Raw genomic sequence first — 17829 nt, 5'->3', positions numbered from 1 at the left:
TACTTTTGGCAATATAGTGTATGAGCTCCCATTGCATGTTGTACATACATTTTTATGAGGTCTACCTTACCCCCAGGTTGGATATCTGAAGTAGTAAGCCAATAAATAACTTCCATGGACATATTCTGCCATGGGGTGTACATGCCATGCCATGTCATGCCATGCCATCTTCTCTCTCTCTCTCTCTCTCTCTCTCTCTCTCTCTCTCTCTCTCTCTCTCTCTCTCTCTCTCTCTCTCCAGTTCTTCCCCAAGGCTACCTTTTCTCACCATATATAAAGCTCTCCAACTTGGCATGTTTTGTCTCATCCTGCCCATCTCTCCTCGCTGCACACACTCCATAAGAATGCCTACAATGTTTAGGTCTACTCGGTCCTATGGAGCAAATGGGCTTCTAGGCCTCACTACTGGGAGCTTTGGTGGCCTACGCTCAGATCTTGGGCTGGGAATGGGTTTCGGTCATGTTGGAGGTGCCTCTGCTGCAAGCTTAGGTCTTGGGGTATCGAGAGGTGGCGGTTCCATGGTGAATGTCACCCCGGGTTCTTTAAGCGGTTCGTCCACGCTTGCCCCTCTGCTTTCGCGTGCGGACGAGAAGAGCACCCTGGCAAAATTAAACGGGCGATTCTCCGGTTTTGTGTCTAGAGTGCGTGAGCTTCAGAAAGAAAACGTTGCTCTGGAGGCGCGCCTCGCAGAGCTCACCGGGAGCTCGGACGCATCCACGGTGACGGTCTCCGCGATCGAACAAGAAACCCAGCTGCAGGAGTACCGCAACGACATTGCAACCATCTCCCTGGACACAGTCAAGCTGGAGATCGAATTGGATGGCATTCGTGGTGTTGCACATGAACTAAAGGCCAAGTAAGTGTTGTTTTTTTGCTGTTGTTGTTAAAGGGACACTTCACCGATTAGCATTAAGCTTTGTAGCTTTAGAAAACCAGTCATGTTTTTGAATGGTCGTGCATCATTCCCTCAGTTTGACTTGAGATGGGAGAAATACGGATTTCAATGTTGGACTTCCTGCTTTCAATGATGTAAAAATCATCATTTTATATCATTGAAAGCAGGAAGTCGTATTCATGGGTTTCATTGAAATCCGTATTTCTCCCATCTCAAGGCAAACTGAGGGAATGATGCACGACCATTCAAAAACATGACTGGTTTTCTAAAGATACAAAGCTTAATGCTAATCGGTGAAGTGTCCCTTTAATGTCTCTTGTAACTGTAGGCTAGAGGTGCTAGAAGTTACAGTCTCTCTGTCAATTACCGTGACTGTCAATTCACGCATTACACCTTCAAAACAATAAACACACAGGTTTAAACAGAACTAGCCTACTCCAGGCAAAATTTTGTAAGGAAAAGGCTCAAACAGTGACAGAACATTTCAACCAAATGCATGCCACCAAAGCAATTTTCACAGCTTGGTCACAACACATGACGTCAAATCAATGCCTTCAGTCAGTCATTTCACCATGGACAACAAAATGCAAAACATTGTTTTCAATATGAGGACAGCCTTCATTTTTGCTATGTCTATGCCATTTCTTTATATTTTGCAGGCTCAGAAAAACTGATAAGACTGAATGTAGCCTATTAAGTGAAATTGTATTCATTCCTTCCTAAATGTATAACTGTCCTTGACATGTAAGACCTTCAAGTAAGCACCTACAAGACAAATGAATCCAGACATTGAACTAGCCTACTAATTGTCATTTTTTGTACTGTCTTCTTAACCCAATAGCTGACAGTACTTTCTCTAAATGTGCTTTAGAACCATCTTGAAATCTTGAAAGCTTGGTATCTTTTATAATGAATGATTGCTAATTGAATTGTGCAAAAGAATTTCACAGAGTAACATTTCAAGTTCATAATTCATAAGCTGTTAGCTGTGAAAAGAACTTTCCCATTTGTTTAACACTGTGTTAATCCAATAGCGTTTAGAATGTGTGAGAATTGTCTTAAATGTTTTGTAAAAGGATGCAAAAACCATGCTACACTTATGAGAAGGAAAAGGAAAAGCAGTAGTACAGTATGTCCCTGTTTGCAGGGAACGTGCATGTTTTTGACTGGCTGTTGGGTTAATGTTGTTCACACTTCTTTACATCTTGCAGATATGATTTCGAGCAAGGTGTGAAATGTCAGTTGGAGGCTGATATCGCTGCCATGAGAAAGGTAATGGTTCAAATGAGGTCATTTGTTCACTAATAAGTGTGGCAGGTTAACATACACAACCATATCTATATATAACTAATGAAAACAGTGTATTATTACTATTTTAATGCAGGTGCTGAAATACACAGTTAAACAAACTGGAAAAGGCCCAGTACTTTCAAAAGAGTTGCAATGAAAGATCATTCAAAGTATATTGCATTTAGCATTCTGATGTATTTAGCATTCAGTATTGCATACAGTATCAGCGCCCGTAAATATTCAAATGTCAGTAGGATGCTTTAGTCTTAAAGCCAGTTTCTGGTTCATTTGTGGGGTGCAGGACATTAAGGTAGCCTCTGAACTTCATGAGGAGTTAGATGCTCAGCGATCCAGCCTGAAGGATGAGTTGGACTCCATCACCACAGTGCAAGAGGAGGTAATGCAGATAACTTATACACATGATGTTCATGACATATACAATGACCTCTCTTGCACATGTAGGCTCTTAAATGTGAACAAGAATTTTGGGAGAATGAGCTGAATGGCCTCAAGATTAATACATAGTGTTTCAATACATTTCAGATCTTGACATGTTAATCCTAGAATTGCTTTAATTGTTATGATGGGTGTTGTAGGAGATAGCCAGTTTTGAATCCAAAATGGGAAGATCCTTTGACACATCCGTGTCCATGATTGAGGTGGACACAGGGAAATCCTTTGACATCACTGTGGCGCTGAGCAAGATCCGTGGCGAATATGAGGCAACAGTGCAGAAACACAGAGAGGAGGCTGACGCATACTACAAACTCAAGGTACAGCCCCCACAGCCTACACGTTGTCACAGCTGGAAGTATTTGACAGAAAATAGTGTATAAACAAGGAATGAGGAAACACTGGGATGGGCAAAGAATTGTGGATCAGAGGAAATCATCCAAGATGCATTTTGAACAGACAGCCCAATGTTTTGTTATTTTGTATGATTTATGGGTTGTCAAATAGCCCAGAGATAAGAGGACTGATTTTTTTTCTCAGTTAGGAATGGTGGTATCAAATCCTACATAACCAGTCAGCTGTTGTGCCAACAGTATCAATGTGTGCTCCGCAAGCCTACAAGGCACGTCCCTCCATGCAAGGCACTTCAGTCCCACTACCCTAGGTGGCGCTGTTCTGCATGGAAAACGTTGTGCTGCTTTGCTCCCAGTGCTGAGGAAATGATGACAAGGAAAGTGCTAACGTCTGAAGTCTAACCAAAGTTAATTTAATAACTAGGCATCTGTATGCTGACTTCAAACCGAGAGCAAGGTTCTGAGCTCAGACATCGGTCGGCTCGATGCTCCCTCAAACCACACGAGAGCTTCGGCTCATGCAAAAGATGCTTAACTCATTTACTGGCTTTGCTCTCTGCATCGTTAAAATTAGGGCCCAAAATAGTACTGGATGTGCTGCCTTTTGTTACTAATTTAGCCTGTGAACATACATCCTTGAACAGATGACTCAAAATAGGGGACCAGTGCCACTGATTAATAACGCTGGGGTTACAGCCACAAATTGTTCTCCACCCCACACTGGAAGAAGATGGTTGGTATGGTGGGACCACTCTGGAACAAACCTACAGTGGTCTCGGGCCTCAGGCCGTCCACTGGTCACAGAAGGTGAAGCCTCCCACGGTGTTTACTGTGAAACTCACAACCCACATCCTGAGTTGTCCCTCGGTGAGCTCAGCTGTGTGCAGCGAGGCTTGTTCCACCAGAACATAACAATGAAGCTCAGAGGGGGTTTAATTAGAGTTAAAGTTTTAATTCACTTCAATTCAATTCCAATTAGTGTTTGTTTATGTGATGACACAGAGCTAGTAAAGCTGGTCCTCTTGGCCCTCGAGTCGCTGCTCCCCTGCGTTTAAACCAAAGTATGTTTTGATACTGTGGAACATGAGAATGTTTTTTTTTTATCAGATTCTCCGGATTCACACTCATAGTAGCTGAGCAAAGCCCATGGGAAGGGAGTGTAGTTTTGTTTGTAGGAGCTTTTACTGTGGTGACTATGTTAGTGTCTAGGTACAGTTAGATTATCTTGAAACCATCTGCATCTAAACATGTGTCCATCACAATGTGTTTGATTTGTATCTTCCCCCTCATGTCCCTCAGTTTGATTTCCAATATTTAATCTGTAAACCTCTAAAGATGATTTTCCATCTCCAAATGCCTCCCCCTCCATCTGTCCATCATATGAATCCATCCTGTGCCATCTCATGGCCCTCCTGTATGTGTGTCTGTAGATGGAGGAGGTCCAGGCGGTAAAGGAGAGTACTTCTGACGAGCTCTCCTCCACTAAGCAGGAGCTCACTACCTCCAAGAAAGAGCTGCATACCCTAAAACTGGAGCTGGAGAATCTCTTTAATAAAGTAGGTCTGTGTGTGCGTGTGTGTGTGTGCGCGCGCTGGTTTGTTTTTTTGCTTCAGTATTTACACAGATCATGTTTGTGGGTGTGGATGTGTGTGTGTGTGTGTGTGTAAACCTCGGCGTAGATTTCAGTATCGGACAAAGTGTCAGACCACCTTGATGTGTATGTGTGTTTATGTGTGTGTGTGCTGTATATGAATATGTGTACGTGCGTGCTGGTTTGTTTATCGCAGAGTTGTTTGTTAGAGTGCATGAAAGTTTACAGAGATCATGGCTGTGGGTGTGGTTGTGGACGTGGGTGTGTAAACTGCGGCGTAGATTTCGATTGCTGTATCCATTTTCTGATAGGAGTTCAGTTTAACCTCAGTAAACATGTGAAAGGGTGGCGCCAGTAGAGAAGGAGCTGGGTTAGCATGTTGTAGCCAGAAAAGCTTTGGGCTCAGTTCCTGTCAACCACTACCATTGTGTTTTTGAGCAAGGCCCTTAACCTGAGTTGTCATTGGGAAACTGGCCCTGTAATAATTCCAATCTGTTAGTTACTTTGGATAAAAGTGTCAGCTAAATGAGTGAATGAATAAATAATACAAATAATATAATAATAATAAAAAGGGAGTGAAAGGAAGGAGTCGTGTCAACAACAGCTCAAGAGAGTGCTGATGATATGTGAATCACAGCCTTATAACAGGTATGTAAAACAGACAGGAAGTTTTGGTCGAGCGAGTCTAAATGTCACCTCTTCTCAAAATCAACACATGGAGCATTGTGATTCATTCGTGGCATCGTCTCAGTGAAAACTGAGTGACGATTTCCCCCCCTTAGCCCCGCAGAGCTGTCTGTGCATCATGCTGGTGTCTGCACTGCAGAGCGTGCTGAGCGCTATCCGAACATCATGTAAATCACAGCTCTTTGGGTCGAGAAAAAAAAAAAAGAGAGAGAAAAAAAAAATCTGAAATAAAACAGGAAGTGGTTGAAACTACTGTACTGTATGCTAAGGCTTTGGCAATGTCTTCTGCGGCTGCTGAGGGTACAGTAGCCTTCCCAGAAGACACCGAACTGCTCGGCAGCGATAAACTTACGTATCGACAAAGGGAGTTTCATAGTCCTCACACATCATCAAAGATGTTAAGCTAGATTTTTTCATCAGCGATCGTGATAACTGTGTTATCTGAAGCAAGGGCTTTAGAGAGTAACTAGTCATTTCATTTTCAACAGTAGTTTCCCTATGATTCAATGTGCACTCTGATAATCGGTGGAATTTTCTCTTTAACAATAACTTTAACTGATTTTCATTTCGACATACTCATTCACTTTAATATTATCTTCATACCCACTTTGATGTCAGCATAGGTAGTTCATAGTCAGTGTCTTTGGAAGGATTATAGTGGAAGTCAGTGTGGTCTAGTGTCATCTCCACATTTACTCATTCAATGTCACTACATTGACATACACTCAACACACGTAGCTGAGCCTGTGCCTGAAAAATATTTAGTCAAATATTTTGTCAGTCCCTCTCATTCAGAGTGAATGTATTCATTGAAATGAGGCCTGATAGACACTCCCAATGCGTTTCAGTAGCTAAAGACATGACAGAAACTATTTCCATCCACTATATCCTGTTTTCGATTGAGTCATCCCTCTCACCCTGCCTCCTCTCTGCTCTTCCTGCAGACAGTGACCCTGGACCACCGCCTCAGTGAGGCGCAGGCCCAGTCAGGCTCTGCCGTGGCTGGGTATGACGCCCAGATCCAGGGGCTGGAGGCCACCATTGAAGCAACCAAAGCGGACCTCCTCAAGCAGCTCCTCAAATACCAGGAGCTGCTGGACATCAAGATAGCCCTGGACGCTGAGATCCAGAGTTACAGGCTTCTGTTGGACGGGAGTGATGACAGGTGAACTGACACTCTGAACACTCCACCTGGATGACCCACAGTGCTCCGTTCAGCTTATTCAGTAACCCTCGAGGTCCCTGTTGCATGTAGACATTTGGACATTGGAATGTTGTTGTTTTCATGTTCATTTCACCTGATGCAGTGATGGGTGAAATGTAGTGTGTGAAAAAAAGGTACGAAACCCCCCCAAAACAGTTTTACCTAGCTTGAGTTGCTTAGCTCGAACAGTGAGAGCTTCCAAGCTGCTTAAGTGCTACACTCTGGGGGCATGTTCGTGAACCCCCATGTTCATGCCCCCAGAGTGTAGCGCTGTAGCTGCCTGGCTGCTTTAAGCCCACCAATTGTCCCTGACAGTACTCAGTGACCCAAGGAACTGAAATCTATATGAAAAATGTGTTTTGTTTTACTTTAAAAGTAGCTTATAACGTAGCTTGTAGCTTCACTCACTCCATTTTGCCCATCGCTGACCTGATGTGTGTTTCTGTGACATTAGCGCGTTTGCCGTGCCGCTGAGTGACGCCTCCTCCCTGAACCTGTCCAAATCCCCCGCCGCCTCCGTCAGGAGTTCCTCTCCCTCCAGCGCCACCCAAGACCTCCTCTCTCTGGAGCAGAGCACAGAGGAAGTGGATCAGTATGTCGTTTGTCCCACTTCCTACTTGACTAGTCTGTTTTAAATGTCAGCTGCCATTCTTTCTGAGCAGCCTACTTTGATGGTAGATAGTACTGTGACGTTTTTATGACGTTGTAGCTTTGTTACGTGTTTCTGTGGTGCCAACCGTCATATTGCTTATCACAACTGCTGATGAGGTGCGTTGTTTGAGGAAGTGGCATGTTCTTGTCTCTTAGGGCATCATCTGTGACTGTGACAGAGTCATCATCCACATACTCCTACTCAGGTGAGGTTGGTGATGCAACAGAGAAGAAATAGATCCAGTATTTCCTTGTAATTCCTGAAAATATAAAACCAACAGACATCATTTTTTATTGATCTGCACTGTGTCTGTTGGTCAGAATTAGACTCATTTGTGGTTTCATCACCAAGTATGTAAATGACTGATTGAAAGGTTTGCTTCAATACAAAATTGTCACTAAGTGTTTTCAGAAATATACAACTGTACTGTAGCGGTCATTAGTTACTTCTGACGAAAAACAAAACAAAAAAAACCCACCATGTAACTGAAGCACTCTCTGAACTGTAGGAGCTTTCTCTTTCTCAGTATTCTAATGAAGAGTGAAAGTTTCTGTTAGCAGATTGTCAGTTTGTGGTTCAGCGTGGTGCTGGTATCGCCACCTGGGCTGTTTGGTTCAGCACAGACAAGGTCTCTAATGACTCACCCAGCAGAATGGTTCTCACTAGAGAAGGGCATGGCACAGAAACCAGCTAACGGCAGAGCAACTGTACTTTACACTTTGATGGGAGATGTCACTGGCTGTGAGGAAATGGGAAGAGCACTACAACAAGTTCTCACATAGCAGCCGGGTCAAATCAGACAAAACCCAGGAAAATGATTGCTGCACCATCTCAGATTTTGCTCAAAGTTTGTCTACCTAATATGCAGGTCCTAAAACTAAGACCAAATAAAGACTAAAATATCTTTTGTTAAATTCCAATATTTTCATACATTTATTCACCCTTGATTTTGTATCATTTTTATACTTGCAGAAATGCCTTATCTCAGAGACCATGTTTGGCCATTAATATCTTGAAAAGTGTTATTCTGAGCCTGCCCAAACTTTGTAGGGTGGAAGACAGGCATGTTCTCGGTATTAGACCATTGAAAGTTCAGTATTAGACCATTGAAAGGTGTAATTGCATTTCTTGGTCATTTTCATAGGACTAAGACGGTATGTTGGGTAACTGTCGTGTCCAGGATTTCTATTTCTATTTGAATAGAAATATTTTACAGGCCTTAGTTTTAAGACCGATTCTTGATATAATACAGGTTTGAACAAAATCTGAGACCTTTTCTGATTTGACACGGAATGACCCAGATCTGAAATGAATGACACACAGCCTATATTTAGTCACACCTCCCCAACAGCACACAAACAATAAGCCTATACTGTACATGCACACAGCCTAGTAACACCTCCCAAAAAGCACACAAGCAATAGGCCTAAGTGCACACAGCCTACACGGCCTATATATAGTCACACCTCAATAAAAGCATGCAAACAATGTACATGCACACGGATGTCACACAGTCAACATGTTAGACTGTTAGAGCGGTTGAAGCTGACATTCAGGTAGGTACAACATCAGAGCGCCACAGACCGCAAAGTCAGATGCACAAAACGGGCAGAGTCAGGCCGAAGTAAATGGCCAAAATATAGATAGAATAGAATTGAACACTTCCCTGGAGAGGTCTCGTCCATTTCAGAGTCCCCCCTTGATGTAGCTTCCCACTATGTACAGTATATCACCGCCGAAATGTTGCACTAATGAACCCTAATTAGCATGTCAGTAGTTATCTCTTACCTCTGACTTCATGTTATTGTGTCACATTCTGAATAGTGTAGAGTTATTTATAATTTCATTATTTGTGTACATCATTACAGAAACTGTGATTGAGACAACTACAGAAGAAATTACAATCACAGGTAAGACTGTCCTTGACACTTAAACAACAACAAACAACTTAACATTTCCCACAAGGATATGGATCAGTGATTTGAATGTAAATGTACGTTGGTGTTAGAAGCAATATACTGTAGCTTGTTTGATAACAACCACTGAAACTAACCCCTTTGCTTGTCTGTCAGCAGAGGAGATAACGACAACTGTTTCCTCGGATGCAGAAGACTGAGTATTGAGTCTGGTTCAGCCCTGTGGGGCAGACAGGAACAACTAAGACAAGGCCAAATCTTTGCCCTTCAAACAATAAACATAATTTCAAGACTATTGTGTGTCAGTGAGATCACCTTAAAATATTGACGAGCCTTGACGCGTGTGCGTGTGTGTGTTTGTATATGTGTATGAGTGTGTCTTTACTCAGACATGTCAGTACTGACATTAGAGCTAGTCTTTAGGGTAGGTGATACTGGGCAGTTTCTAACATGTAACACGTTTTGTATCATTCAGTGAATATCTCCTCATGAATCACGATATGCGAGCGCTCTCTACTCTATATGCTAAAAATACACAGCCCTGGCTTCTTGAACTGGGAGAAAACAAAGTGGGGGCAACCTGTCCCCGAAACAGTATAGCAAAACACTATGTGGAATTTCTCGGGGATATGTTTTGTTTGGTCGTTGATTCTAATATCATGTAAGTTGCTTTGGACAAAAGTGTCTGATAAGAAGCATAAACAAATGCGACATCATCCAGTATCTCTTACCCTACCTCTAAGTGCTATTCATTTTGCTGCGTGGATTCATACAGTAGGTTCTTTGTTGATTTCCTCATTACTGGGGCAATGCAATCCTTTTTTCTTGTCATATGGACATGTTGGTTACATTTTGTGGTCTTTCTTTCTTTTCAACCTTTCAACTTTCTTTTCAACTGATGGATGTGAATTTCTTGGAGTTGAGTTGTGGTTAATGTTTCGGTCTCCTTCTCCACACCCTCTTCGTGAATAGATGTTTTCACTTCAGGGCTCTTCCTATGTGCTGTGGTACAAGAGATGCGAGGTGAAAAAAACCTGTGTCTGTGTGGTTGAGACTAGTGCCCATAAACCACTGTTGTCGTAACAACCTTCATGCCGCTTCACAACCGAGAGTGGCAGATCAGGTCGGCAATGAAACTCCCGGTTTGGGGGCTTCCAGGGAGATTTGATGTGCCATTTCAAAGGAAGTAGGCATGCTAGCATGTCACATGGCATGGCTGGGTGACACGCCTGATGTTCCTCTCTTTTGCCTGGTATTTTTAGGGGCATTTTTGTGTTGCGTGTTGCAATTGTTATTGTGGTGTACCAATAGATTTCGGCGTAGGGTTATGTTTCATTTCCCAATTTGGTTATTTTGTTTTTATTTATCATACTTATCCATAGTGAAACCCAAACAACCTCATTAGAAAATGCATGAGCAAAGAGAAGTAGAGAAAGGTTTTTTTTTTTTTTTTTTAATTATTATTCCATCAAGACTTTGATAGCACCCTCCAGGAAGGCACCTCTTGTGATGTTACCCAGAGTCTGGTGTAGCTCCCCTGTTAGGTTCATGACTCTTCTCTATGCTGTGTCCAGTTTCAGTTAAAAGATTGCATCTATTCAAATTACTGGCATGATGTATGATCATTCATTCATGCTTTACTGTTTCATCTATAGTAATGATGATTTTATTAAAACTGACTAAAGTAAGCTACCAATAGCTGATATCATAAAGCAGGACATTGATATCTGCATCTGACATGACATTAGTCTAAAGCTGGTGAACTATCTAATAGTTAAACATGCTAAGGTTGCAAGGAACCATACCACATGGACAATTTACTTTTCTGCAAACCTCTCTGTTAATGTCCACGAGGCTCCATGCCTTATGGCCTTGTGCCTGTTTTGAGAAAGGTTAGTCCAGTAAAGGAGGTAGTAATAATGGTGTACTCTAATATCCCGACTATTAACCGTGGCTTATAATCTGTTTTTGCACATTTTTGTTCAGCTATGAGGTTAATACATGGGGGCATTTGTTAATATGGTATTAATACGGTCTGTGTTGGGAAAGTTCACTTTCTACATGAACTAGTTCAGTTCATCGTTCACAAATTTTAAAATGAACTAGTTCAGTTCATAGTTCATCATTCCAAATTATGAACGAAGTTCACAGCTCCAAAAAATTAACTAGTTCAGTTCATTTCATTTTTTCAATATGTTGCGAACCATAGCCTACTCTGTCGAAATTGTTGCCACAGCCAGCAAATATTTCATTAGTTTAACATGAAATAGCCATTTTCAGACAGGTTTTACGCACATTCTGCTATCCTAGCTCTGTCATCTAGTCACTAGATTCTAGTGTCATCATGCTGCCAACCAAACTGCACGGGAGCTGGTTATGTGTGCTAGTTATAGCTCAACGTGTAAATCTACCGCCTATAGGCTACTGACCAAACAATTATCTTGAAAAACGAAGTTATCACGTGTAAGATTCTGTCATCATATTATAAGAGCTCTGCCTCTCCAAACATTTTGGGCGTGCAAATATATGCCACTATGGACGTGAATACCATAGAATAGGCCTACAATATCTGGTGACCATCGATTTTTTTTTTTATGTTATAAAGACACTAAAAATGGTATCGTTCATCAGGCAGAAATACAGTTCGTTCAGTTCACGTTCACCAAAATTATGAACGAGTTCATGAACGTTCGTTCAATGAACGCGTTCAGGCACAACACTGAATACGGTTCTGTTTCTTTGAACTTGCATGAAGCACTGTCCTGCGGCTTATACACAATGCGGCTATTGCACAGGAAATTACTGTATCACAGGAAATTACTTTTTGCAGTAGAGGAGTAGCCTAGCTGATTGTACTGTAGATGTCATACTAAAAGCCCTCATAGATGGTCCTCCATGTGTTGGGTGGTGGGTAGGCTACTTGCCTGGGGGCAGACATGGGGCAGAGAGCAAACACTCGAGCAAGTCAGTCAAGATCACTCTGATATTTCTCCTGTGGTTAGCACCGTTCTTCTGGGGTCACCTAACTCCAAATCTGGTTCCCCCAAAAACAGATCACTGATTTTAAATAATCATACTGACTGTTACATAAAACACTAGGGCTGACTGAAGCTTTCCCACAGTGTCTGATTGGTTGTGCCTATCTAGCCTATCAGCCCAATAGACTAGCTCCTGTCCTGTCTAACGTTACTGGCGGGACACAGACACAGACACAGACAGGGCAACCACTATGTTTTTAGTGAAACTCGTAACCCACATCCTCTCCCCAACTCAGTAGTGAGACTTGTGCTGCCTGAGCGTACTGTAGCATGCATTGGCAGAGGGGGTTACTATCACAGGTAAATATGGTCTCAAAATGGCTTGTTATTCTGTACTCATATCAATGTAAAAATAAAAAAATGGGGCTGCCTCCACAAATGGATTCATCATTTAGAGCTAATAATCAGATGTGCTACAGGTGTTTATTAAAGGTTTATTAAAAGTGCTGTCTTTTCAGCCTCTGGGGACTTTTCTGCAGAAAGAGGGAGACATGCCAGTCTGGCCTGGTTTCATGGTGTTCAACTCTATTGAACTTGAGGGCTGTCTACGGATGCCCATGAGGAGGGCTCTGTGTAAACATGGGCCCATATTTTTCTTTAAGACTGCGACGATGGGCTGCCTTTAGAAACACAGCAACAGTCCTCAGTGAGTTTCCATACCTGGGAAACAACAAACGCCTTACAAACCATCCTGCATGAAAAAACATCTCCCTTCATGAACCCATGAATACACAACAGGCAGATGTGTCAGACAGAGGTGTCAGGCAGAGGAGGTGTCAGACAGTGAGGACACTGTGCCAGGGATATCTAACGGTCATCTGCTGTGTCCTCCTGTGACTGAAAACCATGGCCAACCACCTCCAGCAACCATCTGAGTGACTGAAAGTAGAGAGATGACTTGACGAGCAGCAGTGCCATTCTGCTGACTGCACTGACGGCATCTCCATCACTTTCAGTCACTCTGCACTCTGATGGTTGCTGGAGGTGATAGAGTTGCAGCACTGAGTAAATCACTGCATATGATCGAGAGAGAGAGAGAGAGAGCGAAAAGAGAGAGAGAGAGCGAAAAGAGAGAGAGAGAGAGAGAAAACACAGGAAGTGGTTGGCAGCAGATCTAGTTTGCGTGTAGCTTCTCACCTTTCTGCTTGGAGTCGATATACATTTCCCAGCAGACACTAATGTCAGCAAAACTGGGCATTACTGCTGCCAACAGGGATTTTTACAAGTAGGGTTCCAATGAAACATACTTGAAGAAAGACATTGTTCACAATAGTAAAGGAAGAGTAACATCTCTGATGGCCAAGTTTAGCTTTGTTTGGCACCAGAGCACTGAACTGCTGTCAGTTTCATAAACAAATCTTATTTCAAAACATTATAATTCATAAAGCGTTTGAACTTTTCACACAATTATGCTTATACTTGTATATCTACACTAATCCCCTCACTAAAAGGTTCAGAGCTCCAGGATAATTTTGTATGTTAGTGTATCAGGATACACCAACTCGTCCCCATTGTCATGACCCTAAATTATTTCCCCACAGAACTGAACAAGATTCATATTTTGTACTGGTGGGCAATTTTTTGAGCAATCCTGCTTGGCTGCCACATCACCAGTTTCATGTTTTCTGATTAGATGATCATGAAAATTTGCCTCTGATTATTTCGAAAAACGCGTTACAACGAGATCAATATCAACAGGAACTGTCAGGACCACATTAACAGTAACATTGCTCAGAAAGTTGCCTTGTGTAGCGCCTTATTGTGATGTTATTAGGAGGAGGTCAGTATAAGAATGAAACATCGATATGACTCTCAGTACCTCAGTGTTTTTTCATTAGGTCATTGTGGCAGCAGTGGAAGTCCACTTCCTATTACTTGTTGGCGACTGCTGTTGAAAACAGTCATGGGACACCACCCCCTTCTGCCACAAACGTAAGCAACACACTCTCTTATCAGCTGGGTAAGATCCCCTTCAGGCCACACAGCCTGTCACGCTATATTCACAGCCTCATTCTCACACAGGTAACCATGTGCGTGCGTTTGTGCGTGAGTGCGTTTGTGCGTGCGTGCGTGTGTGCGTCTCTAGGGAGTCAGAGACCAGTGATGCCAACCGGGACCAATACTACTGACACTGCACATCATTCACACTTCTAACGAATAGCAGACCACAGAGGCCTACACTGAGCTTTTGACAGGGCACTTTCAGGTGCTCTTGAATCAAACTGAGAACCCTTACAAGTGGCATTTCATATTATTGGATCTTCTGATCAGTCATCAGTTTTTCTGATCTATTAAAACTATCTGACCAGGCTTCTTTCAGTTATGCATGTCATGCACTTTGACTCAACTTTTAAACTCAGTTTAAAAACCCATAATATATTAATATCAGACAGCTATTAAAGAAGCACTTGAAAATGAGCAGTCTGTTAGTGATAGTAAGTTACAGGATGTTTACTCCATTGTGAAAGTTTCTGTTTGCCCCAACTTGCATGTGGTTCAGTGGTGTGAAGCTATGAGCAGCAAATACTACCATAAAAAGCGTGTTCACATGCCAGTCTTCAGACCCCATGACTCAGTTCACAACCCCACACAGACACTGAAACAGGACATTGGGGCAGAAACCAGTAAACGGCAAAGACACAGTGGGTAACATTTTCATGTCACAGATCGGCAGAGAACTGAACCCCATTTCCTATGCTTACGTTACGACAGACAGACAGACAGACAGACAGACATCTTTGGTAATTTCATGTGTGCTATCAAAGCTATCAACTGTGTATCGGTTGCTTGTGTGTAATTGCATCTTCATTTGCCTTTTCATGTAAAACACTGAGTCACTATTGACTAAGCACTAAATGTGAAAAAACATCACATATTTTCCAGCCTGAAAATGTCACCACTTTAAGGAAGTGAGTATCCACAACTACCCAGTGTCCCTATCTTAGATATAGAGATAGAAAGACAGGATCTACCACTACCACAACTAGTGCCATGTGTCCTGTGTTTACACAAATAAACCACCACATGAGAAATGTCAATGAGTTCATTTTGCAATGTGCATGTTGCCGTGTGTGTGTGTGTGTGTGTGTGTGTGTGTGTGTGTGTGTGTGTGTGTGTGTGTGTGTGTGTGTGTGTGTGTGTGTGTGTGTGTGTGTGTGTGTGTGTGTGTGTGTGTGTGTGCGCGCGCGTACGTGCACATGGTTGCATGTGTTCTTGTTTTTCAGAGGATGACAATGGATGTCCATCTCCTGACCTTAGATTGCTGACAATGTTTTTCCAACAAAAAAAGCTCAAGATTGTCTCTGTGTATATACCATGTCTGTCTTGGAGTCTTTACACTGAACCTGAACATAGATATCACTGATGTATTCATGTGTAGAGATAAGTATCAATGGAGAGAAATACTGTACCGGTATATATGTATCAGACAATATATCAGTTGTTTGTGACGCTGCAAATATCTTTTTCCACTCTGACTTGTTCTTCTATTCTGTTATCATTCTACCTCTACTTCCTTTCTGTTTTGAAAATCAGCACAACTGGAGGTGACTGTGTTAGTGAAACTCCAAGACCATGAGGCCTAGAAAGGCTCTCTGAGGTAGCAGTCTGTGGGGACAGGGCACATCATGTAAAGAAGACTCTCTTAGTCACACAGCAACCACTTCTCATAAAGCTCAAGTGTTATTCTCTTGATACCTTGACTAGGGAGGGACTTTTTAAACCTCAGTCTTAAAGCACCAGAGTGTTCAAAGGAAAATCCAAGGAGTATTTAGGCTTAGCTTAATTTCATTTTCTCTTTCAGCTTTCTTTTTCCTTTCATCCTTCTCTCTTAAGTTCTCATATGTTTATATACCCTGTACATACACAGGCTAAAGTTGACTAAAGAAAGGAATAAAAAAATGACAGAGATTGGCATGGTTTTATTTCAGTTAGCCTAATAGCTGGTTTGATTTGCACTGAGAGATGGATTGGCATGGAGAGTACCCCATGCCAATCATGAGATATGGTGAGGGGTATGTGATGATGTGAGGCTATTTTAATTTCAAAGACCAAGGGAACTTTCAGGATGCATAAAATCCTGGATCCATGAAATAACTGGCCTTTAAAATGAGAAAACTGCCTGCCTCTATGGGAATTTAGCATGGCCCCTGTATTTTAAGGAAGAACATGTATTTATTTTTTAAATGAATTTAGTGTCCAAAAAGGTCGGAGTTTTTTGTTCCTCTTTTTAATCAACTTTAGCATTTGTATGTACAGGGTATGTTCACTTATAAACACAACTGTGTAACCAAATGACCTTTTCCCTGCTAATCTAGACCACATAGTCAACACATCACATCTCAAAGTTGTGATAATCCTCCAATACGGAACATGTGATAAACAAGCCAACACAACCTCAAATATCAAAAACTTTCCTTAAGGGGAAATCCCTTAGATTCCCATGGCAATGTGTGGCATTAATGTCGTAGGTCAATTTAAACGAGACATCACATGCTCTTCACTAACATCAGCTGAACAAAGGATTGATTGATTCTTTATTGACTGTTAATTGCTGTATAAGTTCATTAAAAAGGAAACATATGGGGGGCGCTGTGGCGCAGCAGGCTACAGCGTCCATACCATTTCCGGGTCCGAGTGCCCACGGGGACCCAGGTTCGAATCCGGCCTGCGGTCATATCCCGATCCCACCCCATCTCTCTCTCCCACTTGTTTCCTGTCTACCTCTACACTGTCCTATCATAATAAAGGCAAAAAGGCCAAAAAATATACTTTAAAAAAAAATAAAAAAAAAAAAGGAAACATATGAAGAGCTCAGATGCAAAACTCTCTAAATCATTTTTGTTATCAGGCTCATAGGTTTTTGCTAGCCTGGAAGCCAGCCGAAGCCAGCCGAACTTAGCCCTGCCCACAACAACGTTCAGTCTGGAATTGTTCCGTTGAGGAGCATGCTGAACCAGAGCTGCTCAGACTAATCAAATTGTCTAGGTGCGCTTTGTACAGCAATGGACAGATGAGATAAGACCCTGTTTACGTGTAGGGAAAACGCATACATTTACATGCTGTTTGGCCTTTCACTTACATAAAAACGGAGGTTTTATCACTGAGAACAATCATTTCTGAAAACTCTGGCCAAGTGGAGATGTAGGAGAAATTCCGGTTTCACTTTTACATGTAATCAGAGGAAAAAATTGTTCCCTCGTTTGTCTGAAATCTGAAATTCTGAGTATGACGATGTCAGGTTAGGTTTTTGCCTACAAATTGACATTTCAGACCAGGAAAAGAGTGGTATTCAACAGGTTTTAAAGCTAAATTATTTGATGAATTATTTGATTTAATGCACTCCATCTCATTTTGACAGAGGTGGCATGTAGAGGCTTTTGCATCTGATCTCTTCATATATCTGCCAATATGTTGGGAAACATTTCAGCTTCATAGTAAGCCTTATGGGGGAAAAACTATTAGAAAAGCGATTTGTTCCGTATATTCTGTTGATGGGGAAGAAAGGTGAGAGAGTTCACTCAAAAGGAGAGTCAGCACTAATCTACACTACCAGATGTCTTGAATGAAAAATGACGACATCCACTCTCAGTATCAGAGTTGATGGACTCAAAAGACTGTCTTTCACCACTGCACTGTCCTCATGCAATACAGCAATCCATTTACTGCACACACACACACAATACCTTTAAAAGCCCTCAAGCCATATCCTCCAGGATAAAGACACCAGCTGAAACAACACTAGCACTGAT

At 42.1% G+C, this 17829-nt stretch overlaps 1 protein-coding gene across 1 annotated transcript; it reads left to right on the top strand.

The window, feature by feature from the left end:
* The first annotated feature begins 428 nt into the window (after positions 1–428).
* LOC134065816 (thread biopolymer filament subunit gamma-like) lies at positions 429–7334 on the top strand. The gene is made up of 8 exons (XM_062520904.1): positions 429–856; positions 2107–2167; positions 2487–2582; positions 2782–2958; positions 4422–4547; positions 6214–6434; positions 6928–7065; positions 7304–7334. Exons 1-8 carry the CDS (start codon positions 447–449, stop codon positions 7332–7334), a joined length of 1260 nt encoding a protein of 419 aa, XP_062376888.1. The 5' UTR covers positions 429–446.
* Positions 7335–17829: the final 10495 nt, after the last annotated feature.

The sequence above is a fragment of the Sardina pilchardus genome, chromosome 19, assembly GCF_963854185.1.
Source record: "Sardina pilchardus chromosome 19, fSarPil1.1, whole genome shotgun sequence".
NCBI classification, from domain to species: Eukaryota; Metazoa; Chordata; class Actinopteri; order Clupeiformes; family Clupeidae; genus Sardina; species Sardina pilchardus.
The sequence above is the reverse complement of the archived record's forward strand: the minus strand, read 5'-3'. Positions and strand labels throughout refer to the sequence as shown.